An 18,321-nucleotide genomic window follows, 5' to 3' on the forward strand; every position below is an offset into this window, starting at 1 on the left:
AAGAATATCTGGTTGTTTAAATCAGGGTAAAATCGCAAATTGTTAGAATAATCCAGACATTCATAGACCAGTGAAAATCATGCATAAGCTTCAATTATGTTTACCTAACCTTTTGAAGGTAAATTCCTTTTCAAAAGTCTCAATCAAGGAGAAACTTTTTAAGGTACTTAATTGAAAAAAAATATGAAATTACATAGGTTAGAAATGAACTTCAATACTAAACCTATGATCACATACTTGAAACAGTGAAGGAATATATTTGTATGAAGATTATCAAGAAAGACAAAGTGTAAGAGAATGTAAATATTTATTTTATAACATGTTACTGGGTTTATTTTTGTACTAAGGATCATGAGAGTAAAGAACACTTTGAAAAACTGAGATACTTTGCCACAAACTTATAAATTTTCCTCAAAACAACGAGGCAGTAGCAGAATAACAGAAGCCATTATAATCACAAGACATAAAACTTCATTATAGGAAATGACTATATACACTTAATGGTTGCAAGTAAGTGTTATTACAATGAGGGATTGAAAACCAAACTATTTCCATTTAGGTAAATAACGTCTTAAAAGTCCACTAATTAGCCCTTTTTGCTTAACTGCATTTCAGTTATCACAGCTTTTACCATCACACACTCAAAAGATCCAAGTATGTTTCAGCTTCCAACAATAACAGTTATTTTATTTATTCTGACAGAAATATTTCAGAAATTGAGGATCAGAAATTAGCTTTCTGGATTTTTCTCTTCACACAGTAGACGATTTCTACCCACAATTCTCCTTTCTTATTCTCCTTGTTGGAAAACTGGAAAAGGTTATTTGAATAGAAAATCCGTTTAGTGAGGAACATTAAAAAAAAAAATAAGAATCTGGACAGATCACTTTATGATTTACATTTCAGATTATTTTTTCCTCATACTTCATGTGTGAAAAAGATAAATCAATAGAAAAAATAAGCGTTTGATAAAAATGGAACAGGAAACAAGATTGCATAACATTTAGTTTTCTTGTAGTGTCTTTGTGCTCATCTACATGCAAACAAGTATCTATTACAGGATGCCTTCCACCCAACACACCATGTGTCTCAGTAATGTTGTCTGTTGATCAAAGCTTAATGTCTTTCTTTCTATTTGGGGCTATCTTTCCCTCTCTCCACTGAAGACTTCTGTCATAAGGGTACAGATTTCAACCTCATATTATCCACTATAAACCTATATTCTTAACTGGCTTGTTATACTTCAAACCATCACACACCAATAAGATGAAACTTCTGCAGAAATTTTAATAATGTCTCTTTTGTACTAAGGAACTCTGTGAACTCTTTATGACTGTATAATTTTGCCTAGCCTCCTGATGTCCACATTCATGCTTCTTAGTTTATTGTTCTAACCTAACTTTTCATTGTCTCTATATGAATCTTCCAAAGAAACTGGAATTTTAATTTGTGCTCATGCTTCTGTTTCTTTTCTCAAGCTGTTTACTCAATTGGAAATTGTGATCTCTGTCCCTCTCACCTATTGAATCCCCAAGCTCTCATCCCTAAACATGTATCCTCCACAAAACCTCCCTAGAGATATCCTCCCTCCCTTAAATTGTGTAACTAATCCTCTCATCTTTCTGACTGCATTATATTTTCCTTGAAATTTCATCTTTATATTTTCTTTTGTATTTAGAACAGTACTTTGTACACAGAAAGTGCTGCATAAATATTTGAATAAGGTTACCTCACTTCCAAAATGCAAACACAAAAAGTCAGAACTGACCTTAAATCAACTAGAGCGATATGGTTAATAGTGTTTGAAAACTCCATTTGGAAAGTCCTTTATAAAGACTTGGTAATGGTTTTTGTAACTGTATAGAAGTCTGGCAAGACCTCCCTAGCAGTAAAAAGCAATAATGGCCAACAGAAATGGAATATCAAGTATGTGTTGCTGTCATATGGTATAGCACTGAGAAGCTGAATAAATTTAATGATATAAAGAAAACTAGGTAGGTCAGAAATAAATGTTTCTAGTGAGACAACCAGTAAAGCATTAAGTGTCTACTGGGTAACTTCATTCCCAGTGCTAAGACCAGTGAAATAATTTCCAATGTAGTATCTTGTTACAGGAAATTTTGCTAGAGTAAAAATAGGCACTGGTATAGCTTTGAAAATTTTATCTATGTATCTTTTCATCTGTTATACATTTACTTCAGTACTGGTTATTTATTTTAATCTACTAAAATCATCTTATCTAAAGCTCCTCTCTTGTAAAATTAAAGTGTTTTGTGCATTTTTCACAACATTTTGACCTGGAATACAATTTAACACTTATAATTATGGGGACCTTGGTGGGAAAGAACTGTCAGCCATTCTTTTTGATGTTGAATTGATATGAATGCAGATTTCAATTTTATTATTGTTCTTGAGACAAAAACAGTCTATTTTATGGTGATATATTAATGTCAGAATATGGAACCACAAATGAAAAAAAAATCCTTACAATTGCCTTCATATTTATACACATCTACTGTGCTTTAATTTGAACTTGATCAATTTTAAAAACTTATTAATGAAATCTCTCTTCAGCTTAAAATAAAATGCCTCCAATGAATTGCTAATTCCTACATATATCAAAATTTCAGTTAGACTTACTGGGAAATTTTTCCCTATCTCTATTAAATTCTCAAGCAATCTATGTATTTTTTACATTTTTTTTCCATGAACTTACTTGGCTTTACAAAAATTAATTTCAAGTGAGCCTAATTTTGTCCATGGAATTCAAAGGTAAATAAAATAAAATATGATCCTGTCATTGTGGATCTAAAAGAATAAAATTATGCCAAACACATTTTCACCTCTCAGAATTTCTAGATCCTGGTAACATCTTTAGAGAATAGGTCTATATAAGCAAACATTTTTACAAATGATTCTATTTCTTGTGCTCCACTTATCCTTCTCAATTCTTTATATCCACTTTTAGGGTCTATGCTAGTGTTAAAATCACTTAAAGCATCCAGGAAATTAAATTTCTCATTAATTCAATAAATTATGGTTTAACTCACCAGAGAAAAGGGAAGATTTTTTAAAAATTATTTCTCAAGATTATGAAACTTATACTTGGAATAGAGAAACAGGAAATGGACTAAATCAGCTTTAAAAAAAAGCTGTATTTGATTTCTTGAAAAAGGAGTCTAAATGCATTTTTACTTCTTTATTCTTATTTTTAGAAATAAGATTTGTACACCATTCTTTCTGATCACACATTTACATACAACTGATCAAAGTACCACTTGCTTTGAAAACAAAGTGCTTGCTTGATGGTATATACAAGGAAAGGCATCTTTCATATATTTATAAATTTTATTTTCACTTGTAAATATTGTTAACATTTAAAACCAAGTTAATGAAATGCCAAAGAGAAAATCAAAGCTATTTGTTTTTTCTTTTACATAGAATTGTGTTTCAGAAGGAACACTATTTATATCAAGCACTTTTAAGTATTTTAAAATATAGTCATGCTCAGATACACTTGAAAGAGTCCCAAAATCAAAACTGTCTCATGATAATGAGTAAGCTACAGTTTAAAACATGAAAATAGCCATACAATATTTTAGTGATTTTATTTTTTATGAGTACTTTTTTATTTATCCTTAAATGAATGCATAACTTTAAAAACATCCATCAGAACTCAATGTTATTTGAATGAATATATGAATAATGTGTAAATGAATATATAGATGACCAAAGTTTAATTTGGCTATTCATTCAAGAAAAAAGCAGTGTCAGTGGCTATTGGGCATTATCATTTGATTCATGCTTATTTTTTCAGAAGTTTATGAGCACGTGAAAAAATTCAGAGTTAGCAGGGAACACAAAGTAAACAATTAATTAATTAATTAAAAATAAAGAAAACCTATATATTTCTAATACATATGTATAACCATGCCAGAGATTCACTAACCATATGGCAGAATTATAACATTAAAAACTAGAGTGTCAATTGCACAGGTGACAGGTTACCCGCCCCCTCCAAACCTTAAGTAAGTTAGGCCGTGATCATAAAACTCTACATCATGATCACTGGTCTTGGCAACAGAAACATGTTTTAAAGGTTATTTTCAAGCTAATCCTAGTAGTTCTCCAGAAACGTATGTGATGAATCTCATAAACAATTGATATGTCAAACTACTTACAGGATTATAACCATTGAAGCCTAAATTTAACCCTCTTCTTAACTAAAGAGACATTTTGAAAACTATTAACTGATATATTTTACATCCTGTGAGACTCTAAGAATTTAGAGGGCTCTCACACTCATGTTCATTAAAGAGGTCTCAACAAAACTCCCTCTTTAACATGATTTTGAGGCTCCCCTAATTTTCTAGCAAAAAAAAAATTATAACAATATATAAAGTTGTTTTGAAACTGACAGGGTTCAGAGCTTTCGAACCAGAAGAGGCAATATGTAATGCAGGTCTGTAACTGTTTCTGAATTTTACTAGTCTAAAAACAATGCTAATAGCACAGATTTAAGATCCTCTCCTCAATATGACCTGCAACTCAGTTTGCCAGGTAATAATTTTTCACGACATGAGTAAATAAAAGCATTGTTTCCCAATATTTTGTTATTTTAGGGTCTGCAACACTTTCATAAAATGTAAAGAAAAATAATCATTTCTCTCCGCATTTAATTTGCATTGGTAGATTTTAATATTTCAGTGTTAACCTCATCATACATTATTAATGCTATGAAGCGGAGAATAAAATTGTTCGATTTTATCTGATTTTTTTATCTTGCAATCTTAAAAAATGACTTTGGTGGCTTCCTTCCAAGCTTGCAAATCACCTAAGTAAATGTAACTGGAGTTCTGTTTAATATTGCTTTAGAAAATGGACTGGATTAAAAGGCAGGTAAAAATTGACTTTTTTATAGGTCTTCTGCAATTGATAAGTTAAAAATAAATCAGTTTCTTCTTGGGAATACAGTAGCTTGGAGATGAATCCAAGAAAACTATGGCTTTATGTTATTAAGTAACTGTATTTTAAGCAGGGTATACAAATAAAAAGCAAGAAAAAAATTAAAAATATTTTTTGGCAAAATGTTTCTACATAAATATTAGTCCTTAGTCTCAAATTACAAAAACTATAGATTATATTTAAACAAAATATGTATTAAAATCAATTCAAGTTTAAAACATGAATCAGAGAACTTAGAAATTCAAAATTATAAGAACTATAAGTAAATTAAAGAAAATTTAAGTAAAAATATGTGAGTATTTTAATCTACTGGATTTTGCAACTAATCCGTTTTTAAAAGCTGCTATGTTATTTACTTCTGCAGGCCTTAAAATAGTTACAATGCTACTCATATTTTAACCATTGGTTTCTCTGCATTTTAAATTTAAACTTCAGGTTACTGAAATACAAAAGATTCTACTGAACTTAGTCAGACTTCTCTGATTTTTGCTCACGAAGTAAGTTTTATAAGTAAAGATAGCCAACCCAATAAACCAAGTTGAACAGGGCAAAAGCTGTTGGGAAAAATATTCTTGAATAAGAGTCAATTTTGGCAATGCGTATATGTATCCTTCCTTCCCTCCAGGATCCTGTTCTGCAGTCTTCAAAGCAACAGAAGAAGCTGGCACAATCTTTTCCCTCCAAACACTGATACCCATAATCATCATCTTGTGGCACAGAAATATTATTCATTGGAATCAGAGTAGATCCAGGGTGGAGACCAGGAGACATCTGAGAAAAATAATAAATGAATTTTTGACACTAAAAAAGGAGCATAAGGAGAGATCATTTTCTCCCTTAAGGCAAATTCTAGGAGACTGATAAGTAATGAAAATAATCTTGATTTCAAAAATCAGTATTTTCTATTATGCAGAAATGAAATAGCCCTGAAAAATAAAATACATTTTACACTTTTAGAAAGTTGACCTACTAAATTATTATGTATCACAAATCTAATTCTAACATAAAAATGAACTATATGTTCTATGATATTTTACACTAAAACATTAACAGTGCTACATGTCTTTTTTTGCTGTTATATGTTATTTATTTACTTTAATAAAAAGGAGAAATAGCAAAGAAGACATTTTGACAATGCAAAAAGTTTGAGAAGCTATGAATGAACAAAAAAAATTATGGGGGTTGTGATGGGTAAGCACAAGGTATCATATTTGGGAAAGATGATGTGCAGGAATTAAGAACTCAGAATTGGGAACAACTGGTGTTCAAATTCTGCTCATTCTACCAATGTATCTGTCTTCATAGCTGGAATTATATTAGCACCTAATTTCTGTGACAGCTATAAGTATATTTCACAGCTTATGTAAAAGGATCAATGCTCCATCATGCTCAGTAATAATAGCTACTATTATCAGCAGCTTTATTTGGAACATGCTAAATTAACTTTCTGTAATACTTGATTTTGAATAATTAATAATTAAAAAGTGAAAGTATTATACATTTGACGAAGTTAGAATAATATAGAACATTAAAGCAAGCACCAACATCAAATGTGTGCCTAATTTCTAGCTTTGCCCAGTAAAGTTGTATAAATGTAAACTGGAAATATGACTGTTCATTTGCTACTATGCTTTCTTCTGTACAAAAATGGCAATACAAATACTGTAGATTTGTTTTATTATTAAATGGGATGATGGAAATAAAACATGAAGCAAAATGTTTGAAACATAGCAAGTAATCACATGCCAGTAGGTAACACCATTATTGTTGTTATTGCTACTGTTTATTCCTGACAAGACTATATCACAATTGATCATAAAATTCATGCTAAAATAAAAATACTAACAATAACAATAGAAACAACAACAAAGTCCTAGACTACAGAAAAATGTTACTGGAAAAAAATTAATGACTACTTTAATAAACTCACAAGTAAAATATAAATATTTCAGTTTTAGTAATTCTTCATTTTTCAGAACTCCACATATCTTGAGGATTATCTTAAGATGGAAATCTTACAACTTATTGTAATCAGAAATTTACTATCTAAACACTAAATATAGTCCCAAATTTATAAAAATGTTTTTAACCAGATCTTACAGCCTTTCTAATGCAAATATTCATTAAATGTTGTCATCTTAAATTTTGAAATAGATCAATAAAGTTAAATATTTTATGAAAAACATTTTTACAATTATAAACTAAAGTTTAAAATATCTTGCAACTCAAATCTATGTTCATGTCCATTTTGTTTCTAAAAAGAAAAATAAAATCTAAGTTACCAAATATTAAAACTTCAGTAGATGCAAAAATAATCAAATATTCACATTTAGTAATATTTTTAAAAGATTAAAATATCATGCAGGTCACAATATTCCTATTAGAGACAAAATGTGCACCTTGAAGATAAGGAGAAATGTCATAAACACAAATAAGTTCATGATTAAACTTGCTTAGCTATGTCATAAAAAGCAGAGGCAGGATCTTATTAAATGTTAATGACGGACCTTTTGAGGATGGAACTTGTTGATAGTTGACTACATTCCTAAATTTTTATGGAGCACTAAAATCATGTAAATAAAAAAGAGAGAGAGAGAGAGGGAGACAAAGTGGTATCCGTTTCCTTGTCACTTGATGCTTGAATAGCATATACTCATATGCTAATCAAAATGAAAATTAATATTTAAAAATTGTTAGCAGGCAATTTGAAGATTATGTGGTAGAAAACACATTCCATATATGAAGCAGCATTATCATAAGTGGAAAAACTGTGTGTTTTTCAGAGGATATTAATTGTTCATTAGATAAATGATTAACTTTTTAGTGCACCAAAATGAAGAAAAACTGCAAGGTGATTTACTTTAAAATAATGGACTAATTTCTGGTGAGCAGTATCATGGAGAGTTTCTGTTGCAAAGACATTTTAAATTTGCAGTTTTCTAGATTTTCCTGCCCCTACCCCCATCCTTTCCAAACTCAAGTTCATGAACTGGAAGAAACTATGTTTCAATGAATGATGAAAGTAAACAGAAATGGACTTTCCACACGTTGAGAAAAATAGCCAAAAATCTAACACAATATCAATAAAATAAAATGTTGATAAGGCCCAGATTTCTGACCTGGAAACCACTGAAAAATTAATCAGAAAAATATCTTAATTTCTCAAGTATAGACCCTGCTTCCCCCCAAAAAAGCAAACATTAAAAAATAATACATCAGTTAAAGCAATTTAAAAAGAAACAACATAATTGATTAGAATATACTACTTTAAATGAAATAATTTTTTAAAATATACCTTTTTAAAATTTTAAAAATTGTTAAGAATATAGCTAAGCTTACTACTTTGAGAAATTCATCCCATTTTCACTATTAAGAATATCTTTGTCTATTTATATATTAGTAAAATATATTTAAGCACCAAGTTATACTAATATCAAATAAACATTAAGTGATAAATCAGCATTTACAGATAAGTATTATTTATATTATCTGCTAATATCTTTAAAATTATTAAATATTAGTAATATGAATAGCAAATATTGTTTGATGATTATATTATAAAATACTGACTATATACTATTATTAATTTCCCATATAAAATGTTGCACCTGAAAATGCTAAACTAAGCACTCTTTACTCCTTCAAAAAATCCTGTTTAAGTTGGGATGTTCCAAAATTAGAGATTATCCCATCAGTATTAAAAAATCAACAGGAGAAGCCTGGGCATGGTGGCTCACACCTGTAATCTCAACACTTTGGGAGACTGAGCCAGGCAGATTTCTTGAGCCCAGGAGTTTGAGACCAGTGTGGGCAACATGGCAAAACCCAGTCTCTACAAAAAGAGAGAGAGGAAAAAATAAAGAAACTTAGTTGGGTGTAGTTGCATGCGTTTGCAGTCCCAGCTATTTGGGAGGCTGAGGTGGCAGGATGGCTTGATATTGGGAGGTCAAGGCTGCAGTGAGCCTTGATCACACCACTGCATTCCAGCCTGGGTGATAGGGTGAGACCTTGTCTAAAAAAAAAAACAGAAAAAAAATTGACAGGAGGTGAATCTTGGTGACAAGGAGCTGCCAATCAGCATTTAGAATTCTGAAAAATTTCTGAAATACAAAAAGCAGGTGGAAATAGGCCAATGGATAAATCAAACCCAAAGAAGACACATCTCAGAAAGGCTCAGCAAATTGAAAACTGTGGAATCTACTCTTTCCATCAAAATGTCAGAGATACTCAGTACAAAGAAGGCAGAATGGGAGTAATAAATAGGATGGAAAACATGTTGTTGGCTAAATGTCCACATCCAGATCAGCTGCACTCTTTTGAACCGTAGCTCAATGTACCGTGCATGTAGAGAATAAAGATGCTGACAGTTGGGGTTTGTTCATCTCTAAACTCTATAACTTCTAAAGTTACCTGGGAAAGGTTAAGGCTCTTAATGTTGGAAATGGAATGTCCTAGTATTGGACCATCATCCTATTATTTAGAATGTACGTGTGTATATTTGGAAGGAATCATATGTCATGCCCCACAAACACACATATGAAAAAGTACCTGGTTGGTGGGGAGAGATAGGGGAGTGATAGCAGGGGGTGGGGAAAGTGAGGAAGGATAAGATTAGGAGAAATACCTAATGTAGATGACCATGGTAGGGATGCAGCAAACCATCATGGCATGTGTATACCTGTGTAACAATCCTGCATGATCTGCACATGTACACCAGACCTTAAAGTATAATTAAAAAAAAAAAAATCTGATGGTTGCAAATTGACAGTTGCATGCACACTTACCAGGCCTATTTGGGGAGCAATCACAAAGCAGTTTTGAGGTAAGTGAACAATACAAAGGAAAAAAGTGAAAATGAACAGCCGGAATTACTGATTTTAATATTTTAGGAAATATGGGAACATTAATCTTCTATTTAGTCCACTCAGAAATACTTGAGGAAATAATGCATCCACTTAAACGAAAATGAAGAAAAAACAGTTATAAAATAAGACCTCTCAGAAATTCATAAGATTATTGTAAATTTTTAAAAAGCTAAAAGTTTTAAAATAAAGTATGAAAATAAAATTAAAAAAAGCACAACTGCTCATCATATAGAAAAAATGCCTCAAAATACGATAAAAAGAAAATCTGGAATGTATGCTGAACCTAGGAAGTCTAAAATCCAACTACTAGTAGTTTCCAAGCAGAAAATTGATTCAATTAAAACAAAGAATTGATAACATTCTTAAAAATAAAACATAAGAATATTGAATAATGAAGAAAGAGATGAGATCAAAACACACAAAAATTGTACAGATCCTTAAGAAATTTGTTACACTCTAAAAAACATGATAATGCAAATTTTTGAGTAAGAAAAGAGAAAGATTTATCTGCAAATAATAATAATAAAATTGGCACTAGAATTAATAAAAATTTCAGAAGTAGAGATTTGTCTATTATTTAAAGTTTTAAAATTAAATAATATAATAACTATTAATAGGTTAAAATATTGAGAGAGAGAGAATAAGAGACAACAAAAGAGCTAATTTTTCTCTTATACCAAAGAGTTATAGATGTCTTGAAGTTTGGTACTGCAAGAATTAGAAGTACAATGAAAACAATCATCACCAGAATGTAAAAACAGAAATGGTTACAATGTGGTTGATTCTAAGATTTGGGACAAATGGTGCTAGGTAGAGAATTTTATTCATTTGTACATTTATGAGTTGTTCTATGTTTGTTAGTTTCACCCATGCTCCATTATCATTGTTAAAATTATTATTTTTCTTCTTTTTGGCAGCACTTCCAGCATCACAAATGGTATTCTGCATGGATCCCATGGTATACTTAAAATTAATTTTTAATGGGAATTATACTCAATGATTAATCTGGTCCCTTTCTGCTGTAATACCTATGATGTTTTAAATAGGAAGATAAATATAAGATAAATACATGATAAAAATATACTATAAAAATATCTATAAATATATAGATAAAAATAAGAGTTTTATTTGGAAGCCAAGGTAGAAAAATGAGCTGTCATTGGTGGTATCTATACACTTCAGTGATGCATCATATGACTATTGTCGCAACTGATACTCTATTGAAAACATTCCACCATGCACTGACTCTACAATTGTTTAAGTAACCTTCTTGCTGTATTTCACATTTCACCAATATCACATAATCCTTCCTGGGAGCTTTGCCAAATATATTATAAGAAAGAATCTTTATAAGTTGTGAAACTGTGGATTGATACAGCGTTTCATTATTTTAGTATTCTGAGAGGTAGAAAAATGTTTATTCAATAGGCATGTACTGACACAAATGAAAGTCTTTTCTTTGCTGAAAAGGAGCCACGGGTGAGGACTGTGGGGTGGGGCAGGGTGGAGGGGGACCCAGAAACTTGTTATTTATTATTTTCTTCCTAATATCTTGGTTTCAGCTTTTAGTATTATATTACTTCTTGGATTATTGCAATAGTCTCCAAATTTATCTCCTGCCTCTTTTGCCATTGAAGTATGTAGAGTATACTATTTCTAAATACTTTCTGAAAACATACATAGAAATACACCATGCTGCCTAAAAACACGTGTAACTTGCCAGTGCTAACAAGACAAAATGTAAATTCTAACATGGCATTAAAGATTTTAAACAACCTGGTGATAAACCACTCTTTTATCCTCAACTTAGGTTATTTTCTTCCCTAAGGTTCCTATTTTCTAGATCAACATTACCCAATAGCACTTTCTGTGATGACAGACATGTTCTATATCTACACTTTTCAATATGATAGCCATAAGTCACATGTGGCTATTTAGCACTTCAAATGTAAGTAGTGCTACTAAGATACTTAATATTATATTTTATTTAATTTTAATTAATTTAACCCAACCTATCTGTATGTGGTTAGTGGCTATTATATTGGCCAACACAGCTTAGGACATATACTAGAATCCTTTTTATTCTCACATGTAAGGCTCAATCCAGCTGACATAGTTCTATCTTAAATGTTCTTCGTAATTTGTTGTCTTAAAAACTGCAATTTATTCCTCAAAATATTACTTCAGTGAAGCCACATCTTCTCTGGAATTTTCTCTGCCAAACTTCTGTTAGTTTACATGCTTTATGAATGAATTATTTACACATGAAATGAAATGAATCCTCTCCACTCCACTGCGACCAAAATTGATGCAAGATTCTTTTCAACATTATGTGCCTTGTTCAGTATTTCACAGGCCATATTACATGATATCTGAAGATCGCCTGGGATGCTAGGCATAGGCCATGTAGGTCTGGCCTTATGATACTTGTTTGTTTCAACAAGAACAGTTCCTTTAAAAATATGTTTTATGTTTTCATGAAAGTTTTTTTTTTTAAATAAGAGTATTGTTATTTAAAAATAATAAAATATCATATTTATATTTGTTGTAAAAATATATTACTTTTGAAAAAGTGTGAGAAATTATTCATCTGATTGTTAATTACCTCACAGACTCTTGGTTTAATTTTGATTTTTATCTTGGACTGTAATTTATATTGTATCTTACTATGTTTATATTTGTGATATATTTTTCATAACTGGGTGTAACTATCCCTGAAAGTAAAGAACACATTGAATCTCTTTTTGCCTCCATAATGTCTTGTCCATAGCTGGTGAAATAAATTTCTATAATTTCACATTTTAAAAAAATCAGAAGACTAAAAATAACTAATTTCAATGCTCAAATGGCTATAGCAGTCCCCTGAAGTAGGTACAACATGGTTTTCTGAGATTTCTGGTAGCCTATGGGCTTAATATTCAAGTTTCAACATAAACTACTCTTTAGTTGGCAATGGTTGGTTTATTACTATTGCTTTTCTGTTGCCTTTATCTGCTGCATAAAATGTCTTGATTCCTTAGTTAAACATAATTAAGCTAACTTCTTAGATTTTCTTAAAAATAAATGTTGGCACAAACACACCTGAATTATATACTTAATAATTAATAATAAAAATATATATTGGATGTGCATATGGAGCAATCCAAAATGTCATTGATGTGTACAAAAAAATAGAAATAATAAAAATATGGTAATAAGGGAATAGAGAAGGAAGGAGGGAAGGAAGCAAGGAGTGAAGGAAGGAAGGGAAGAAAGGAGAGAGGGAAGAAGGGACAGGAGGGAGGGAGGGGGAAGGAGAAAGGAAGGAAGGGAGGGAGAAGGGGGAAGGGGAAGGAAGGAGAAGGAAAGGGAAGAAGAGAAATAAAGAGAAGGAAGGAAAGATAGAAAGCAAGCATGAAAAAGAAATGAAAGAAAGAGAAAAAACAGTCAATGAGATGTTAAGAAAAGGATTTTAGTTTTGTTTAGTCACAGACATGTTGACCTTTCAGCGACTCTAGCCAAAGTATTTCATCCTAGCCTGACTTTAGCCATAAACAATTTTTTTTAAAAGGAAAATGCTAGATTTTAAACTACTCAGAATTTTGAGTCTAATAAAGAAAATGGGGCAATTAAAGAAAAGAGAAAGAGAAAGGTGGAGGGAGGGGTGAAATCACAAACAGTTAACACAGGCTTAATAGCAAGATGCTACAACATCTTGCAAGAAAAAAAAAAAAAAAAAAGTAAATGCCAGAAAGCCCTTAAGTAGGTGATTTTAGACAACAGCAAACAGAGCTGCCTATTTCTCATAAAAGTACATTCTGATTTACCTGATTAGCAAGATCATATGGCTGTACACTGAACCATGCCAGGAGTCAGATTTGATTACTGATTCTGGTTTTTCACTCAAAATATCATTTAGGATTGAAAAAGCTCATAAAGCACAAGAAAAGAAACTATCAAACTTCATTATAGATGGCAGTAAAGAAAGTATTTTTGGTACTCAAGTAGTCAATTATAATATTTCAACTTAAGTGTTGCTATTTGCCATTTAGTATTTCAATATTATAATTTGATTTTTATTCTTTACCTTTAATTAGTGGTTTGTGATTTCAGGTAATGCTAGATTTTAAAGACATACAGATTTTAAAAAATAACTATTCTAGAACAATGCTTACATTATGGAAGCCCATAATAAATATTTGATAAATGAATGATTGAATAAAATCATAAGACTAAAATCTATACTCAAATAATCAAGCTCCCTTGAGTAAGTGTGGCATTGGAACTGTGGCTGAGTGTACATGAGCTGCAGCCAAACTGATTATCTATGGTTCTAGAGTAGCCATGTTTTTGTTGTGTCCTTCGATAATATATTGGTACCTAAATTATTTATTCTTAGAGTGAAATTAGAGAATCCATGTGAGATTGTATATGACCTGGCTTCTACCTTAGTTACTTTTATTTTAAACTTCCATTCAAAATTTCCAGAAATAAAACTTTCAAGGTAATAATGAAACATAGATGATAAAATGATAAAATGGAAAATCCAGAGAAGATGCATGACTTTGATGAAAGGAAAATAGTAGAAAGCCTTCATTTTTTCTCTATATAAAAATTTAACAATGGATATTACAGTTGACATCATTGCCTTCTGACTTGTACATTTAGGAGCCAAATATATCCTACAGATAATTCAAGTTGAGAGAGTCATGGCCTAATTCTACAATGCAAGTTGTCAGATTTGTACTGCTAGCAATGTGCTCTGCTTTCTGGGAATATTGTGGGTATCGTAAAGCAAAATATACCAGGTTTTGACCTTGGACTATATCATGAAAAGTAAAGCATAACTTAAAAGTATAGCAGAGTTTTATGAAGAAAACAATGGGAAAAATGAGGAGGGAAAAATGCACTGACTCTTAGAACTTACAAAGTTAGTTAACATGTAAAACTCATTATATATACATTATGGTAGGCTTCCAAGCTTGCCACTCAAGCATAGCTGTCCGATACAATTCTCATTTATTTGAGTATTTTGCGACCAATCTTTGAGAGTGTTTACTGAAATTGTTGTTGTTGTTGTTGTTGTTGTTGTTAATTAAAAAAAAATAAACATCTACTTTTCTCAGCCTTGTGAGAACAGGATATATAAAGGAAGGGTCAAAACTTGAGCTCTGGCACCAAAAACGACTCAAGCCTGAGTCTTGGCTCTTTGACTTAACTAAGGATGTCCATGTGCAAATCATTGAATTTCTACTTAGAGGGCTGCTTTTAGCCTACATGAAATCATTGGAGTGTCTGGAACATTCAATAAGGGTTAGTTATTACTTTCAGGTTGCTATAATTGATAATATTAAAAAAAACATAGTCAATCATCCCATACAGGACTATATTTGACTCAGTAGAATCCATTTTAATGTGTTAAACTTGATGCAATATAAGTTAAGGTAAAAATATAATTGAGATATGAGAGTAAAATAGTACAAATATACAAAAACAGAGAAGAACTTTGTGGTCATGACTTTCAAACACAGTTGAATACTAACATTAAAGACGAATCTTCATCACTAAAAGTAAGGTAATTTTGTTAGAAATGCAAATCCTAACACAAATATCGAATCACAGGTAAATCACAAATAATGTTTGAGGTAAAAGAATCTACCACTTGTGGGAAAATTCGGAGCATGGCAAACCACTCTTTACAAAGGTGATCCAATGGGAGATATTTAAAAATCAGAAATACGCTTTTCTTGGTGAGCAATGTTAGGTACTCCAGTTTCATCTTAGTTTTATTTGTCTTTGGTTATGGATCTCAAGCATCCCTATTTCTTTAAACAATCACATGAATATCCAAAACAGTATCACTAAGTAAGTTGGGGTTTATAAAATAGAGATTTTTCTTTTTAACATACCGAGGCTTTATTTTTTGGCTTTCTGTCTTTAGTAGTAGTCCTTCCTCTTTTGTTGCTGGTAAAGTAATGTAAGGTTCCATATTCCATCAAGGCTGCAAAAACAAAAATGAAACAAACAGAAACAAAGAGATCCATCGCAGTCACATAAGAAACCTTAGGTAAAGACTTTCTGGCAATTGTACTGAGGGTTGTCATGGTCAGAACTGTAGTGATACCTATGGAGAGAGAAAACAAAATAGAAAATGAAAAATAAAAGAACACATATATTCTTCCATCTGATTTGGCAATATTGTAAGTAAAAATAAACAATGGAAAGAAAAAAATATGATTACTAGTAATTTACAGAATGAACAGAATGAATTATTGGTATCCATAACTATATTGTGTCCAGTGTGCTCCTTGTTTCTGTGAGTTCTAATCATTTAAATTACTGCAGACTGCAAGTTGACTCCCAATATTCATTCCTTCCTTCCTCCACAGTAATGGAACATCAAATATTTAGCTGGTCTCTGGTTGCCAATAACAACTTTGCCATCTCTCTGCACTAAGTGTGGCCACAGGCTGAGATCTAGCAGAAGAGAACCAAGCCAAGAATGTAAGCGACACACAGTATACTAAAGACAACATTAAAGAGACAAGGAATGCCTTTCTTTCCTTCTCATTACCTTCTGTTGGAATACAATGGCCAGACCAACAGCAACTATATAAAATATTAGATAATCTTGGAAATTAAAATTACAATACAGGAGAATGCTAGAAGGAGGCTGAATCTCTCATACTGTAATGTATCGCCTTGAAATACCTAGCCCTAGACTTTCACATAAGCAACAGAAATTATTCTAGTTGAAGTGACAGTGGTTTGACATTTCCCACCATACCTATAGTCAAAATTAATCCAAACTAACAAAGCTTTTGGTTTTATAACAACTTGAGTTAAACCAACTTTTTTCCCTTAAATTGAAATTTATTATTTGGAGTCACACTGAATATAATGTCTTAAGTGTTTTATGAAACTAAGTAAAATTTCCCATATAATTTTGTAAACAGCTATAATTTTCTATGAAAACAATTCTCTGAGGTAAAAAGGGAAAACTTTGATTTTGTCTCTTCCCATAACTGCAAATGGTAAAATCTATTTTTAGCAAGGTTTTATTATAAACTATATTGTACAGAAAGGTTGGTTGGGTGGGATTCGTGCGAATGCCCAGAAGAATTTATCTTCTAGTCAAGGCTGAGACACTTGGGTTAGCAGTTTGTCCACACACACACCCTGCCCTTGGGCTCCAGGATACAGGGATGTGGCTTTCCAGAGGACCTCAGAAACTCTCCACTTCTGCCCCTGCAGAAACTATTTCCATAACCAGAATTGCTGGCATTTCATTGTGCATAGGATGGGAACAAATTTGGCATAGCTACTTTTTAATCTCAATGTTTAAGTGAGGAATGCTGGCAGTTATATCAAGGGAATACTGCTTTGAAAGCACAGAGTAAATCCTTTTATTTTTGAGAAGTCAGAATGTATAATTGGGAGGTCCTCCAGGGCCCCAACCCTGTATGTGTATCCTTGAAGGGGTTTGTCTCTCATCAGTCTTTGTGTGGTTCTTACCACAATTAATCTAATGTTCCCTAAATTACAGATGCGCATGCTGTATTTTTTTTAAATCTAAACTTACATAATTCTCATTCTTTTCCCCAGCAAATATGATCCCATTAGCTGAATTGTTTGCTCTCTTAAATGTACTAAAATATAAGCTAAATGCTTCTTAATTTGACCAAAATTTATAGAATGGCAACATCTATGATGAAAAGTAAATCAAAAAGAGCTGCAGCAACAGAGTCCCTTTGGTATAGTGAAGGCAATAATAACCACCTCTTCCCTTCATGTCTCCACTGAACATACCCTGACAATTCTACTCACACACCTATCGCTTCACTTTTATCACTTCTTAGGATTAGAGAATATATTAAGAATGTGACACAGTTGTGATTAATTTGGAATTATAGGACAAATTTAGGTTCAATCTCTTAATTAGCTCTGTGTTCTTAACAAAGCTTTTCAACTGCTCTGTGCCTCTCATTAAAAAAAAATTAATATCTTGCTTTTACTTGTAGTAAATATATAAACATACTTAATTTAATTATTTGTCTGTTTTTTAAATTTTAAAATATGCTAGGTCATTATCAGTTATATTTTTTATTAATTTTTAATTTACTTCCCTTTTTTGTTAGAAAATATACTCTGAAAATTTTTGTTTTGAATATTTGTAAGATCTTGTTTAATGTTCCATATGCACTTGAAAATATTGTGTATTCTGAAGTTAGGTGTAGTGTTCTATAAACTCCAATAAGGTAAAGTTGTTGATAATTATTTTTCAAAGTGTCTATATCTTAATTAACTTTTTCTTGTAGTTCTAACTACGAATAGGAAAACAGTAATGATTGCAGATTTGTCTATTTCTCCCATGATTCCTAACAGCTTTTACTTCAATTATTTTGAAGCCAAACTACATTTTAAAGGCTTTTGTTATTATATATATATATATATATATATATATATATATATATATATACAAGCCTTTCTTTCCCTCAACCCCCACACAAGC

General features: G+C 31.4%; 1 protein-coding gene across 1 annotated transcript in view; it reads right to left on the reverse strand.

The window, feature by feature from the left end:
* Positions 1-288: 288 nt before the first annotated feature.
* GABRG1 (gamma-aminobutyric acid type A receptor subunit gamma1) overlaps positions 289-18,321 on the reverse strand; it is an 87,576-nt gene continuing 69,543 nt past the window's right edge. Inside the window, exons 8-9 of the mRNA XM_003933657.3 lie at positions 15,719-15,933; positions 289-5,736 (exon numbers count right to left, since the gene is read on the reverse strand). Coding sequence (XP_003933706.1) covers positions 5,470-5,736; positions 15,719-15,933 — 482 coding nt within the window. The 3' untranslated portion in view covers positions 289-5,469. The remainder of the gene's footprint in view (positions 5,737-15,718; positions 15,934-18,321) is intronic.

Source organism: Saimiri boliviensis, chromosome 3, assembly GCF_048565385.1.
Source record: "Saimiri boliviensis isolate mSaiBol1 chromosome 3, mSaiBol1.pri, whole genome shotgun sequence".
In the NCBI taxonomy this organism is placed as follows: Eukaryota; Metazoa; Chordata; class Mammalia; order Primates; family Cebidae; genus Saimiri; species Saimiri boliviensis.